The sequence below is a fragment of the Tupaia chinensis genome, unplaced genomic scaffold (genome assembly GCF_000334495.1).
Source record: "Tupaia chinensis unplaced genomic scaffold, TupChi_1.0 Scaffold000287_1, whole genome shotgun sequence".
NCBI classification, from domain to species: Eukaryota; Metazoa; Chordata; class Mammalia; order Scandentia; family Tupaiidae; genus Tupaia; species Tupaia belangeri.
In genome coordinates this window covers 775,192-790,230 of record NW_006159771.1, presented here as the reverse complement: position 1 = coordinate 790,230, position 15,039 = coordinate 775,192, and the positions used below count along the sequence as shown (strand labels likewise).

Below are 15,039 nucleotides of genomic sequence, written 5' to 3'. Positions count from 1 at the left end.
CTGTGCTCACTCCCCACCTCTGGAATCACCCGTGTGCCCTGGCTGGGCAGGCCTCCCTCTGCGGGGCTCGGTCCCGGCCCACAGCAGCTCAGCTTTGGCCTGGCAGCATGGTGTGGCACCGGTTCACATCCCTCTCGTGCAGCCGCGTCAACCCAGGCCTCTCTGTCTTCTCGTAGTCAGCCATGGTGATGTTCGACCTGGCGTGGACCATGTCCAAGGACCTGAACGACATGCTGTGGTACGTGGCTCCCGTGGCGTCCCTCTCCCTCTCGGGAGCCTTGCTGCCCACCCAGGTCAGCACCCAAGAGCCCAGGCCTGTCCTCCCTCCACAGGGAGCCTGCGGGCACCTCCCTTGTCCCTCCCAGGAAGGGGATGACTCTGGTCTTTCTCTGTGAACTCGAGGGCTTCCCGCAAACCCGGGGGGGTGTGCAGCGTTGGAGGGTGCCGAGGGCAGGAGGGTTCCACCGTGCGGCTCCGGCTCTACCCTTCCCACTCCCTCGCTCTGCCTGTGCTCGGGAAATTGCGTGGCAAGACAGAGGGTCGGGTGGGGCATCTCTTGCTGGGTGTCCCTGCAGCCGTGGCTCGTGGCGAAATCTGAAACAGGAAGAGCCGTCCCACCTGAGCCGGCTGCAGGCGGGGCTCATGGCACAGGTGAGGAGGCCCTGGTCACTCACCATGCACTCGGGTTGATCTAGAAACAAAGTCCGCAAGCGTGTCTCAGTGTTCCTTTCATGAGAGAGACAGAGACAGGCACCCCGACGAGGTCTCCACACTGTCGGGCCTGACCTCAACCAGCTCAGAGCGCAGGCACATGTGCCCCACGCGCATGGGACGGAGCCCAGACCCTTCCCCGTGGGGCCCTGTACCTCGGAGTCCGAGGGAGGAGAGCGCCGGTCTGGCCCGGCTTCACCTCCGTGCTCTGCTGGGGGTTCTGTTTTCTGCTTGGTGGGATGGCCGTCTGCCGAGGCCTCTTCCAGTTCCATGCAGAATCAGGGTCTTAGGACTGGGGCCGAGGACCAGGCTACTATTAGGCCCGGGTGCTCTGTCTTCCTGGTGGGCCTTGGCCAGTCCTTGGCTCTCATCCCTGGACCGTGAACTGTTGCCAGGCTGTGTGCCCACCGCTGCCCTGGCCAGGTCTTGGTCCAGCCTCATATTCCTCCTCGGCCTTGGCATGATAATCCCCAGGGCTCAGGGCCTGGTCAGGGTCTTGTGTCAAGTGTCCCGAGTGAGGTCAGGTGGATCCCCAGAGTGGTGACACGGCGCGTGACTGCCACGTCAGTGTCCGGAGCAGGTGCCTTTAGTGGTCACCTGCTGCTGCAGTCGGCCCTCAGCTCTCCCGCTACAAGCCTTTCAGATGAGCGGTCACCAGGCCCTGATGCAGTAGCTTGTGCTGGTTGTTGCTGGTACTTGGCAGGCCGAGGCTGCATGGGAGGCCCGGGTTTGAGTCCCAGCCCACCCTACAGGCGGGGCCAGCACCTGTAATCCGAGACCTGGGTGGCTGAGGCCAGAGGATTGTGAGAGCGAGACCTTGTCTGAAGGAGCCGGGCGTGGTGGCAGGTGCGTGCCATCCCAGCTGCTCAGGGGACAGAGTGGGATCACAACACAGCAAGGCCCTATCTAGGAAAAAAAAAAAAAAAAGGAAAATGAACCCCAGAAACAGCCTCAGGACAAATATAAAATAACAGACTAGAAAATGCAGATGTGGGGGGCGTTGGCATGAGGCGGGGTCCATCAGGGAGATGCCCAGCCTGGCATTTTCTGGAGGCCCCTCAGAGGCATAGTGTCCTGGGAGACGGGGGTTCGGGTGCCCTGGCACCTCTTTAGAGGGTCTCCCACAGCTCCCCTGTCTCGCTCAGCACGGAGCAGCCTCTGTTGTTCTTGGCCATGAACTGAACTGCTCCTGGACACCAGTGGACCCTCCGTGTGACTGGGACACCAGGGTCAGGTGGCATTTGCCATCAGCTGGCCGGGCCCCAGCAGGGTCTCCTCCATAGTCAAGCCTGGCAATGGGGACTTTGAAGGTTCTTGCCAGGCCTAAAAACGTACTCCACAACCTTGCCAGCTTTCTTTAATTTATTTATTTTTAAATGTATTCACTTATTCCATGAGACAGAGAGAGAGAGAGACAGCTTCCCGACAGGGTCCCGATGCTGCAGTCCGCCCCCCTCACCCCGCCTTAGCCAGCCCCAGATCTAGTGTGTACTCGGGGAGGTCTCTAGACTTGAACCGGGAACCTTCCTATGTGTGATTGCCTCGTGCTTTATCACTGTGCCTGCATCTGGTTCCCACATCCCCCCTCTGTACACTGCAGGACCAGTCGAGGTGGATGTGGCCAGGGCCTTGGGGCAGGGGTCCGGAGCGGTGCAGGGCAGGGGAGCAGCACTGGAGCCGCTGGCCCAGACACAGACAGGTCTCCACTGCTTCCTGGCAGTGCTGAGTCGGCCGGGGGTGTGGATGTGGGCAAGAGGGCTGCCTCCTGTCGCCCCTGCTGTCCCTGTCCTGAGAGATTTCCTCCCTCGGCGGCACACCCTGCTGAGCCCCCCAGCGCCTTCTCTAACCTCCTCTTAGGTGGGCGGCCTCCTGTCCAGGGTGGGCTGGGGTCTGACCACGCTGGCAGGACGTTTCCGGGTGTGTCTGTCCTGTCGGGGCTCGGGCTGACCGGGCTCACCCTCTGGCCTCACACGCTGACGGCCCCGCCGAGCCCGGGCAGACTGCAGGCTGACTCCATTGCCTTCTCTCCTTCCAGGTGGGCCATCATCGGACTGACGGACCAGTGGGTGCAAGACAAGATCACTCAGTAAGGACGGCCCCCCTGGCTTTCCCGGGCCCGCTCGCTGTACCCACGCCAGGGTCCCGAGCTACAGTGGGGAGGTGGGCGGCCCTGCCTAGTCTAGGGTCCTATGGATTGGAGGGGCTGGCTGGCCTTTGTCACCTGGGAAGGGCTTAGGACCAGGACCTCTGGCTGGGCTCCCCTGCTCCTGTGGCCTCTGCGTCCACCAGGTGGAGCCAGTGGCGGGAGAAGGGAGCTCCACCTCCTCGCTTCCTTCCCAGGGCTTCTGGCAGGGCCTGGCAGGGCTGGGCAGGGCTGGGCAGCGCAGCCTCAGAGGCAGGCAGTCGGGCTCCTGGCAGGGCCGGGCAGCCCGTGAGGCAGACTTCTCACCCACATCCACACCCCCGGCCTCAGCTCAGTGCTGCCACCAGGAAGAAAGCCATATGGCTGGTCCTGCACCGTGGGGTAGGGGCGTTAGCAACAGCCCTGGGAGTCCCGCCAGGGAGGGGTTGCTTTTATTTTTTATTTTTATTTTTTGAGAGGTCTTTGCTATATATAGGGTGGGTGCACTTGCCAGAAAGACAGAGAGAGACAGAGAGATAGAAAGCGAGAAATCACCCCCCCTGGGGAGGATGGCCACACCGCAATCCCTTCTCCTCCATTCTCCTCTGGGGATCTTGGGCATACGCGCACACGTGCCTGGCATGAGTTTTAAGCCACCAGGTCCAGGACTCGAACCGCGGTCGACTACAAGGGAGTCCAGCGACATAACCATGATGCCAACTCCTGGTCCTGGGTGGGGGGGAGGGTTTGCTTTCAAAGACAAGGAGCAGGCTTCAGAGGATGTGAATTCAGGCTGGTATGAAGCAGACTTTGCCCCCATTTTTTTAGAGGGGAGCCCTCTAAACATTAGACCTGCCACTGAGCTGAAAGGCTGCCCCAGAACGTAGATGGTGGGGAGCAGGCAGGACCTCAATCTTTTCTCATTCTCCCTCCCTCACCAGGAGGCCCACCCTCCTCACGGCCTTGAGAAGGACCTCTCAGAGACTAGATAGGCTGGCCCTGAGAGGCTAACCCTCTCCCAAGGGGGCCGCGCAGGTGTCCCTCACCCCATCCAGGTCCTGCAGTGTGGCCCAGGGAGCAGGGGCCCGAGCTCCGTGTGGTCACTGTGTGGACATGCCATCTTGCAGGCTCAATGCCCTTCTCTGTCACGGGGAACACAGGGCGTGGACTTGGGGACAGTAGTGCACACAGTGTCTGGCACTGCATAGCCTGGGGCAGTCCCTCTTGGGGGACCCTGCTCTCACCATCCTGGTTGGTGGCCCTTGGGGACATGGAGTGAGATCTGCCTGCTTCCACCATGCGGATAGCACCTCCCATGCAGGGAGTCAGGAAGCCGAGGCCGAGTGGGAAGTCCCTTTGGTGCGGGGTCCTGTCACTTACCAGGTTTGGCCACTTTGTCTTCGTGGACCGGAGGGCAGTGCCCAGTCAGGAGCATCGGATGGCCAAGGACTCGGGGTGGCCAAGGCCGCAGCCAGCCCCTCCCAGCTCCAGCCACCGCTGAACTTGGTTCCCGTGTGGGGTGCTGAAGCTTCCTTGGGCTTCGTCCGGGGACAGCCGCAGTGGGCGTGGGAGGAGCAGAGGCCAGGCTGCCGCTGGAGGGTGGGGATCCGGCCCAGCCTGTGGCGCTTGCTTCCCAGGATGAAGTACGTGACCGACGTCGGGGTGCTGCAGCGCCATGTATCCCGGCACAACCACCGGCACGGGGACGAGGACAACACGCTCTCCGTGGACTGCACGCGGATCTCCTTCGAGTACGAGTATCCTTGGCCCAGGCCGGTGGTGCAGGCGGCGCCCCTGCTCCGAGGATTTGCCCGCCGGGTGCTATGAGCCTGGTCACCCTCCTCGGGCCCCAGCCCACTGCCCCTGTGGAAGACATGCTCCCCCCGGCGTGTGCCTGCAGCTGCCCTGTGGGGGTACAGGGGGCAGCGGGTGGACGGGACATGTCAGAGGAGGGGCTGTGGCGTGCTGCCCTGGCTCATCCGTGTGGCCTTGGCTCCTACGTGCCAAGAGCTGGGCTTAGAAACATCGCCCTCTCGGGACCAGCAGTTAAACTAATGGCTGTGTTGCTAGACTCCCATATAGTCGACCATGATTCAAGTCCTGGACCCAATGGCAACGTTTCTGTGAGGGGCCAAGGGGCGCTGATGGAGCACCCAGGAGCGAGGAGACCCTGCCAGGCTCCCTGGGAGGAAGAGCAGCCCGGGCCGCAGCCACGCTGCAAGGGGTGGCAGGGATGGGGTGGGGCCCTGTGGTTAGAGAGGCCAGAGCAGGTGGCCTCCAGGGCGGAGGGCAGCGGAGGCTCAGGATTTTAAAAGGTCCTTGGGTGGGGCCAGCAGGTGGCGTGGCAGTTAAGGGACTGGACCCTCACATGGCTGGCCACAGTTCAAGTCCCGGACCTGGCAACTAGAAAGTCACCCCTGGGGCGATTTCTCACTTTCTCTTTCACCATCTCTCTGTCTCTCTTTCTGGTGAGCACACATACCCTATGGGAAAAACCTTTAAAAAAAAAATCACCCTTTGGCTGCCACACAGAGGTGTGTTGGGGTGAGGGGCCAGGATAGTCTTGGGCCAGGCTGCAGGTGGGTGTGAGCAGGTGGGTAGAGCCATGGTAAGTTGACCAGAAGCCTCAGGGACGCTGCTGGAGTGCAGGTGGGGTGGACCAGGACTTAAGACCAAGGCCCACGAGTCAAGAGGGGGCAGCCTTTAGGACAGCCTGTAGCCAAGTGTCCAGAGGAGTGGTGGCAGGGGGCGTTGTCACCAAAGGAGACAGGCAGGGCCAGCCTCACCTCCTGCAGGGGAGAGGTGAGCTCGTACCACGGGTGGGTGATCTAAGAAGGCTGAGGGTAGGGACCTTTGGGGCTGGGGTCCCTGCCGCAGGCTCTTGGGAGAGTGGTGGGGAGAGCTGGGCTCAGTGGACAGGAGGGGACACGGCAGGATGTCAGCAAAGCCGTCCACGCTTGGCCTCCGTCCTGTGCGGTCGTGACTGCTCTCTGTGGCCGCGGTCCCCAGGCTCCGCACAACCTCTGTCAGTGGGACAATGGGGTGTGCCCACCGCCCACAGGCTCGCTGGATGATTCAGGCGGAGCAGAGAGCTCCAGGTCACCCTTGGCTAGCCGGGCCCCAGCCAGGAAGGGCTGGGCGTCTGCTGCAGGGTGGTGGCCGCCGCGGGTCCTGGTGGGCCGCAGAGAGCACGCTTGCTCCTTGACCGCAGCCCAGCCTGCGCCTGGCCCTGTACCAGCACTGGTCCCTGCACGACAGCCTGTGCTACACCAGCTACACCGCTGCCAGGTTCAAGCTCTGGTCCGTGCGCGGGAAGAAGCAGCTGCAGGAGTTCCTCGCGGACATGGGGTGAGTGACCGCCTCAGCTGCAGCCCCCCAACGCTGTCCCTCTCCGCTCTGGCGTGGCTGATGCTGTAAAATGCCGCTGCTGCCTGCTCTACTGCGAATCTCTCCCCTGGAGGTCCCAGATACTGCCTGAGGGCAGGGGCTGGGCACCCCCATCTGCCTTCGTTTATGGCCTGCAGTCCTGGCGGTCTCCCTCAGGCCACTCCGCTTGCTTTCCCAGTCTCCCCCTGAAACAGGTGAAGCAGAAGTTTCAGTCCATGGACATCTCTTTGAAGGAAAATTTGCGGGAAATGATTGACGAGTCTGCGAGTAAATTCGGGTAAGCACACAGGTTTGGAGATGAAGTTTCTTTAAAGCTTAGGCTTCTGCTTTAATCATATTCTGAAAGTAGTACCAAACACACAAACCAACCAGCCAAAAACCCAGAAACCAAAGAATGTACAAATGAGCATGACCTGAGTCTGGGCGTTCCTGGAGTTGTTTTTTTTTTTTTTTTTTTTGAGAGGTTTTTGCTATAGGGCACGTGCGCTCGCCAGACAGACAGAGAGAGACAGAGAGACAGAAAGCAAGAAATCACCCCCCAGGGGGGATGGCCACACCGCAGTCCCTTCTCCTCCATTCTCCCCTTGGGATCTTGGGCACACACGCACACGCGCCCGGCGTGAGTTTAAACCACCGGGTCCGGGACTTGAACCGTGGTCAACTATATGGGAGTTCAGTGACATAGCCATTATGCTAACTGCTGGTCCCAACCATTCCTGGACTTTTGAGGCAGGGGAGCTCTGGCCAGGTCCTCGGGCACCTCTGGACATCCTCCACCTACCTGGCTTCTCTAGCTGGTGTGCTGGGTGTGCGAGAAGGCCTTACACGCACCCGGAGGCCGGAGCTACGTGCTGCAGTGCCCCAGGCCGGCTGAGTGGTATAGACGGAGCTCTCAGCCATCCCGGTGCAGGGCTGATTTGGGCGTCCCGACCCGCGTCATCCTGTGAGCTGGATGTTCGTGCCGAGAGCATTAGCAGGGTCTGCCAGGGACCTCAGTGCGTCTGCTGGGGTGACCTGGTCATGAGGGCTTGCCCTTGACTTGAGGTGACCGCCGCGTGGCATCTCCCCACGACAGGATGAAGGATATGCGTGTGCAGACGTTCAGCATTCATTTCGGATTCAAGCATAAGTTCCTGGCCAGCGACGTGGTCTTTGCCACCTTGTCTCTGATGGAGAACCCCGAGGATGGCTCAGGGACCGATCACTTCATCCAGGCGCTGGACAGCCTCTCCAGGTAGTGGGTGTGGCCGTGGGCTGTGCCCCTGTGGGGGCCACCTCTGGCCCCCAGCCTCACGGCGCCCAGGGAGGCTGGCTGCAGGGACCTCTGGGATGTGGGAGTGACCGCGTCCTGTAGAAACTGCTCACGCGAATCGGAATTCCAGCTGCAGGCGCACAGGGCCCCGACACAATGTCGGCCCTTCCTCAGTTTGCGCCTCTTGCTCTTGAATTCTTTTCATTTCTTCTTTTTAATGATAAAAGTTTTCTTGTTCGCCTTCTGTATCTCTTGCCTTTTTTAAAAAAAAGATTTAATTTTATTTATTCATTAATTTATTTTCATTTGACCAGAGAGACACAGAGAGAGAGAGAAAGTGAGAAAGACAAGCCACCAGATCCAGGACTCAAACCATGGTTGGCCATGTGGGAGTGTCCAGTGCCTTAACCACCATGCCACCTGCTGGTCCCAGCCTGTATCTCTTAAAGACATTTTTTATTGTGTGCATTCATTCTGTGCTGCTTCTAGTCTTCCCTTCTCAATTCTTTTTCTTTCCTTTCTAACCCTTTCTTATCTTGTTTTCAAAAATGTCCTCTACTGTTTCTTTGGTTCTTAGCTTGCTTTAAAATACGAGGTGGGGAGGGCCGGCAGGTGGCATGATGGTTAAGGGCACTGGACTCCCACATGGCCATCTGCGGTTCACGTCCTGGCCCTGGCAGCTTGCTTTCTCACTTTCCCTCTCTTTCTTTCTCTCTGTCCCTCTCTGTTCAATTAAAATAAGTAAAGGTAAATAAAATAATTCTTTAAAAAAATACGACATGGTGGGACCAGCAGTTGGCCTAATGGCTATGTCGCTGGACTCTCACCGCAGTTCGAGTCCCGGACCTGGTGGCTTAAACTCACACCGGACGCGTGTGCGTGCGTGCCCAAGATCCCGAGAGGAGAATGGAGGAGAAGGGATTGCGGCGTGGCCATCCCCGCCGGGGGATGATTTCTCGCTTTCTGTCTCTGTCTCTCTGTCTAACCAGTGAGTGCACATGCCGTATAGCAAAATTCTGTTAAAAATAGAAAGTACTACGGAGGCCAGCAAGAAGCATAATGGTTAAGACACTGGCCGACTGTGGTTCGAGACCCAGACCCAGTGACTTGAAACCCATGCCAGGCACTTACATATGTATATCCAGAATCCCAAGAGGAGAAGGGAGGACGGATTGTAGTGTGGCTAGCCCCTCTGGGGAGTGCTTTCCCACTTTCTCTCTATCTCTCTGGCAAGCACGTACCCCTTATGGTAAAAGCCTTTTTAAATTGAAAAAAAAAAAAAAAGGTTTTTTTGTGCCAAAATAAACTGACTTTGCCTCCATTTGCCATTGAACTTTTTGAAGTTCTCTTACAAAATGCGACAGTTTTGATCTTTTTTTTTTTTTTTTTTGGTGTGTCTTTCTAGTTCTTTCCTTGTTGAGAGATGTCCTTCTGTTCCTTAATTTTTTTTTCTACCAGTGACTCAGGGAATTTGACCTTGGTCCTGGTGGTTTTCTGTTGCTCTTTTATTTGTAGTTCTGTTTCCCTGACTGTAGGGCCAGGGTTGATGCGGACAGCTTTTGTAACTTCGCAGCCTTCTTCTCTTGCTTCTGTGCAGAGTTCCAAAAAAAAAAATGGAGGCCTCCATTCTGGGATATCCTGGTTTTGTTTCCTAGCACGCTATTTTCTTTCTTTTTTTTTTTTTTTAAATTTTGCCAGAAGGGGTGTGCACTCAGCAGAGAAAGAGAAAAAGGGAGAAGGCGCCCCTCGTGGGGAATGGCCACACCGTGGTGCCTTCTCCCTGTCTCTTTTCTCCAGGGATTTGGGACATGCTTGAACACACGCCTTGTGAGTTTCTCAAGCCACAGAGTCCCGGACTTGAACCATGCAGTTGGCCACGTGGGAGTCAGCTGCCTTAACTACCATCCCACCAGCCGGCTCCTAGTGTGCTATTTTTCACACAGTCTTACCGGGATAGAACGCACACGCCATATATAGGGTTGTCAAAAAAGTCACGACTCAATTTTTTTTTTGGAGAGGTGTTTTTGCGATAGGGCGCGTGTACTCGCCAGACAGAGAGACAGAGAGACAGAAAGCGAGAAGTCACCACAGAGAGACAGAAAGCGAGAAATCACCCCTCAGGGGGTGTGGCCACGCCGCAATCCCTTCTCCTCCGTTCTCCTCTCGAGATCTTGGGCACACATGCATGCACACGCACACGGCGTGAGTTTTATGCCACCGGGTCCTGGACGCAAACCGCAGTCGACTACGTGGGAGTTCAGCGACATAGCCACTACGCTAACTGCTGGTCCAGTCATGACTCATTTTTACATAGAAAAAAGACTGCGAGAAAAGTCATGACTTCGCCAACAACCCAATAACTTACCTATTGAAAGTGTGCAATGCTAAGGCATTTGGTAAATTTGTAAGGCCATGCATACTACTGCTAATGTTATAGCATTTAAAAAACAAAAACCAAAACAAAAAAAACACTCTGCAGGACCAGCAGTTAGCGTAATGGCTATGTTGCTGGACCGCTGTTCGAGTCCTGGATCCCATGGCTTCAACTCACGCCGGGCGCGTGTGCATGCATGCCCAAGATCCCGAGAGGAGAATGGAGGAGAAGGGATTGCGGCGTGGCCATCCCCCCTAGGGGATGATTTCTCACTTTCTGTCTCTCTCTCTCTGTCTTTCTGGCGAGTGCACACACCCTATAGCAAAAACCTCTCAAAAAAAAAAAAAAAAACCTCTGCCTTCTTTAGCCCTCCCCTCCCAAATCCACCACCCTCTTAGCTTCCGGTAACCACCTGTCTACTTCCTGTCTCTCTGGGTCTGTGGCTTTGAGCATTTCATACAAACGGACCCACACAGTCTGTGGTTCCTTACGACTGGTTTCTTGCACTTGGCATGTTTGAAGCATCACCCAAGACGTGGCGCATGTCAGGAATTCATACCTTTTTCTTGCACCAAAACAAATTCATACTTTCATTCCTTTCTTTTGGAGAGGTTTTTGCTATAGGGCGCGTGCGCTTGCCAGACAGACAGAGACAGAGAGACAGAAAGCGAGAAATCAACCCCCAGGGGGGATGGCCACGCCACAATCCCTTCTCCATTCTCCTGTCTGGATCTTGGGCACACACGCACACGCACCTGGTGTGAGTTTAAGCCACCGGGTCCGGGACTCAAACCACGGTCTACTACATGGGAGTCCAGTGACATAGCCATTACACTAACTGCTGATCCCTTCATTCCATTTTTTTCACGAACTTTTTATTTTCCTTTGGGTGAATATACCACACTTTATTTATCCATTTATCAGTTAAAGGACTTATGGGTTTCTATCTTTTCACTGTGTGTGTGTATATATGTATGTAGACATACATGTGTGTATACAGATGCACATGCATATATATGTATTTATGTATATGATACACATGTAGAGTCATCGGGAAAGTCATGATGCATTTTTGCATAGAAAAATACATCATGACTTTTTTTTTGGAGAGGTTTTAGCTATATAGCTATAGGGTGCGTGTGCTTGCCAGACAGACAGAGACAGAGAGACAGTGAGAAATTACCTCCCAAGGGGGATGGCCACGCCACAATCTCTTCTCCTCCATTCTCCTCTCGGGATCTTGGGCACGCACGCACACGCGCCCGGTGTGAGTTTTAAGCCACCGGGTCTGGGACTCGAACCGCGGTTGACTACGTGGGAGTCTAGTGACATAGCCATTATGCTAACTGCTGGTCCTGAAGATTTGTATTACTAGAGTGCTTGACAGAGAGAGAAGGAGCATACCTCCCCTCAAGTGGGACTCAGGCATGCAATCCTTTCTCCTCCGTTTCTTCATTTCATCAGGATTTGGGGCATGCATACACATGTGCCCAGCATGTATTTCGAACTGCCGGGGTCAGGATTCAAAGTGTGGTCAGCCCTGTGGAATCCAGCTCCCTATACACAGCGCTCACCCACCATGCTAAGGGGCTAGCCTTTGCAGTTTTTCTATATGCAAGTATCCGTCCATTGCTGCTGCTGTAACAGAATACCACCACCTGGGTAACTTATCAACCATAGAAGTTGATTTGTCTCCTGGTCCCGAAGGAAATCCAAGGAGCACGGTGCCAGCAGCTCTCAGGGACCTGTAGGCTTTGTCACCCCCTGGCAAAAGAGCAAGTGAGCCTGAGACAGAGGACAGGGAGGCTGAGCTGATAGCATTAAACCATTTCGTCTATGATGGCATTAATGTGTTCGTGAGGGCAGAGCTCTCGTGACCCGATCGCCTCTTATTTATTTATTTAGAGAGATTTTTGCTATAGGGTATGTGCGCTCGCGGCAGAGACAGAGAAATCGCGGTCACCGCCCAGCGATGTAACCATTATGCCATCTGCCAGTCCCCCTAATCACCTCTTAAGGTGGTCTGATCACCTCCCCCAGCCCTGTTACACCGGGCAGTTAAATCTCAACAGAAATCTGGGAGAGGACATTCAAACCATATAAGATCTTCTCTGAGAACAGAGGTAGTTTTACTTCCTCCTTTCCAATCCGGATCTCTTTTTTCATTTTGTTTTCTTGCCCAAATTCTTTGGCTTGAACCTTCTGTACATTCCCGGTTCGTTTTGATTTGTCCTCTCTCTTTCCTTGGCTCTGTGGTCCCTATCCTGCTCAATTTTTTATTTTTTTTTTTTTTTGGAGAGGTTTTTGCCATAGGGCACGTGCGTTCGCCAGAAAGACAGAGACAGACAGAGATACGGAAAGTGAGAAATCACCCCCCAGTGGGGGTGGCCATGCTGCAATCACTTTCCTCCATTCTCCTTTCGGGATCTTGGGCACGCACACACACGCGCCCGGTGTGAGTTTAAGCCACCGGGTCCGGGACCTGAACCGCAGTCGGCTACATGGGAGTTCAGAGACATAGCCATTATGCTAACTGCTGGTCCCCTCAATTTTAATCCATTCTTGGAAGTGGCTCCTCTGTGAGGTGCCTCCTGTGAAAAGCAGCTCTGGTGGGTCACGTAGGTTTCCTAGGGATGAGTCCACCCTGGCCCCGAACACTTCACCTTGGCCTATTGCTCTCACGGAAGGGGCAAAGTTCCTCTGGGTTTTGAACGTGGTTTCCAGTTGCCTGGAGCTCCCATTGTTCTTAGGCCTTGCTGCCGCTCTGCTTTCTTTCCACTGATGCTGACGACACGTCGGTCTTATGGGCCATTGGTAACACTCTTGTTCATGTTTGGGGTCTGTGGCGTTTCCTTGTTTTGTGGCAAATGCGGAACCTAGGTTTTTGGCTTTATAATCTAGTTGCTCTGTGTTCATCTCAAAAACCAGGAAAACAAATCCAAAAACTGTCCTCCTGCTGCCACGGCCCTCGTCCTAGCATTGATGGATTCGTGGTCAGTGTTATCTGCTGACTTCCTGCTGTAGCGAAGGAGCATCTGTCCCCCTCTTGTCACCCTTCCTTCCTGTCAGTACAGATAGGCCACTGTTTTTAGCTCCTCTGTAGCTTTAATAGACTTGTATCTTCTTCTATCAGCAGAGGCTCGTCCCCCTACTTTGTAAGAAAAGGATGTTAACATCCCTCCTTTGTTCTGCTCCCCTTTCCCCGTAACTCCCAGTTACCGAAATCTATGCTTTAGGAATCGACATATTCGGGAGAGAAAACACTTCATCTGAGGTTGGAGTGAAAGATGTAAGTCATGTCATTTCAGGCTATAGGTTGGTTTTAAAAGATGAAAATCTATAAATCATGTTGCTTTATTGCACTACTAGAATGTTCATTTACACATCACTGTATGGCATAGCCCTTTGTTTTTCCTGGAGTTTTATTTTCATAGAGGTTTTTGCCTTAGGGCACATGGACTCACCAGAGAAAGAGAAGAGAGAAACAGAGACAGTGAGAGGGAAAGTAAGAAATCATCCCCTAGCAGAGATGGCCACACCACAATCCCTCCTCCTCCATTTCTTCCCGGGATCTTGGGCTCACATCCACATGTGCCTGGTGTAAGTTTCAAGCCACTAGGTCTGGAACTCGAAGCCTGGTCGGCCTTGTGAGAGTCCAGCAACATAACCGCTATAGCATATGCTGGCCCCTTTCCTGGAGTTTTTAATTACCTCCTTTATCACATCAATTCCCCATCTCCTCATTTCTCCTTCCGGCAGATATTCCTTGAACCTCTTTTGTCCTGGAGAGCTTGGGGTCTGTCTGCCGATCCCAACCTGGACCTGAGCTCTCTAGGACTGCTGTCCACTGTCACCATGGATGTCCCTTGCCTATGCCCCTCAGTTAGAGCTAATGTTTCTTGGAATCCTTGTCTTTGTTTTGTTTACTCTCGCTGTTTTTTTTCTGAGAGGTTTTTGCTATAGCGTGCGTGCGCTCGCCAGAAAGACAAAGAGACAGAAAGCGAGAAATCACCCCCCGGGGGGGATGGCCATGCCGCAATCCCTTCTCCTCCATTCTCCTCTCGGGATCTTGGGCACACACGCACATGCGCCTGGCGTGACTTTAAGCCACCGGGTCTGGGACTCAAACCGTGATCGACTACATGGGAGTCCAGCGACACAGCGATTACGCCACCTGCTAGCCCCTGGTTTATATGTTTTTTAAAAAGTTTGTTAAAGTTGATTTTTTTTCATGAGGTGAGAGAGAAAGAGGGGACCAAGCCTCCTTACCAGAGTCTCGCACTGCAGTTCCCTCTCAGTCTTCCCAGCAGGTGCAAGTTGAACTGGAAAACTAAACTTTACCTCTTCCATGTGGCTCTGGCATTGCTTAAGTAGTAACATTACTACTGCACAAAGTCTAGTATTTTATAATTTAAAAAAAAAAAAAAAAAAAAAAAAAAAAAAACTTATTTATGGGGCCAGCAGGTGGCATAGTAGCTAACATACTAGATTCCTACATGATTGCCTGTGGTTCTAGTCTAGGACCCGGCAGCTTGAAACTCACTGCAGGTGCGTGTATGTGTGTGCCCAAGATCCTGAGAGGAGAATGGAGGAGAAGGGATTGTGGTGTGGCCATCACCCCCGGTGGGGGGGGGTGGGTGTGATTTCTCACTTTCCATCTCTCTTGTCTCTCTGGCAAACGCCTGCATCCTATAGTAAAAATCTCTCTCGAAAACAACAGAAGGCAGAGACAGAGACAGCACCCACAACAGGGGGGTAACGCTGTGATCCTCTCCCAGCCCCTCCCAGCCCAGATGAAGAGCAGGCCCACCTGGCATACTCAGAGGTCTCCGGACCTGAACTCGGAACCTTTCCCCGTGGGTCAGCCTTGCAGAGTGTCGCGTTTCACTGCTGCACCACCGTCTGGCCCTGTGCGTGGCTCATTCCTTCCTTTCCTCTGAAACGGAGCTCCAGAGGAAGATCAGCTCTTACCCAACCGCTTCGCTCCACCAGAAACCAGGCCATCCGTTGGTGATTTTTTAAAAAATTTTTTAGAGAGATTTTTGCTCTAGGGCACACGCCCTGGCCAGAGAGATAGAGAGACAGAAAGCGAGAAATCACCCTCCGGGGGAGATAGCCACGCCGCAATCCCTTCTCCTCCATTCTCCTCTCGGGATCTTGGGCACGCACACACATGCACTTGGCATGAGTTTA

The 15,039-nt window shown here is 54.6% G+C and overlaps 1 protein-coding gene across 1 annotated transcript in view; it reads left to right on the top strand.

Moving 5' to 3' along the window:
• Nucleotides 1-15,039, top strand: part of CDC45 (cell division cycle 45) — a 36,434-nt gene that overhangs the window by 16,377 nt on the left and 5,018 nt on the right. Inside the window, exons 8-13 of the mRNA XM_014588561.2 lie at nt 177-238; nt 2,747-2,797; nt 4,471-4,590; nt 6,050-6,181; nt 6,399-6,497; nt 7,296-7,454. Coding sequence (XP_014444047.1) covers nt 177-238; nt 2,747-2,797; nt 4,471-4,590; nt 6,050-6,181; nt 6,399-6,497; nt 7,296-7,454 — 623 coding nt within the window. The remainder of the gene's footprint in view (nt 1-176; nt 239-2,746; nt 2,798-4,470; nt 4,591-6,049; nt 6,182-6,398; nt 6,498-7,295; nt 7,455-15,039) is intronic.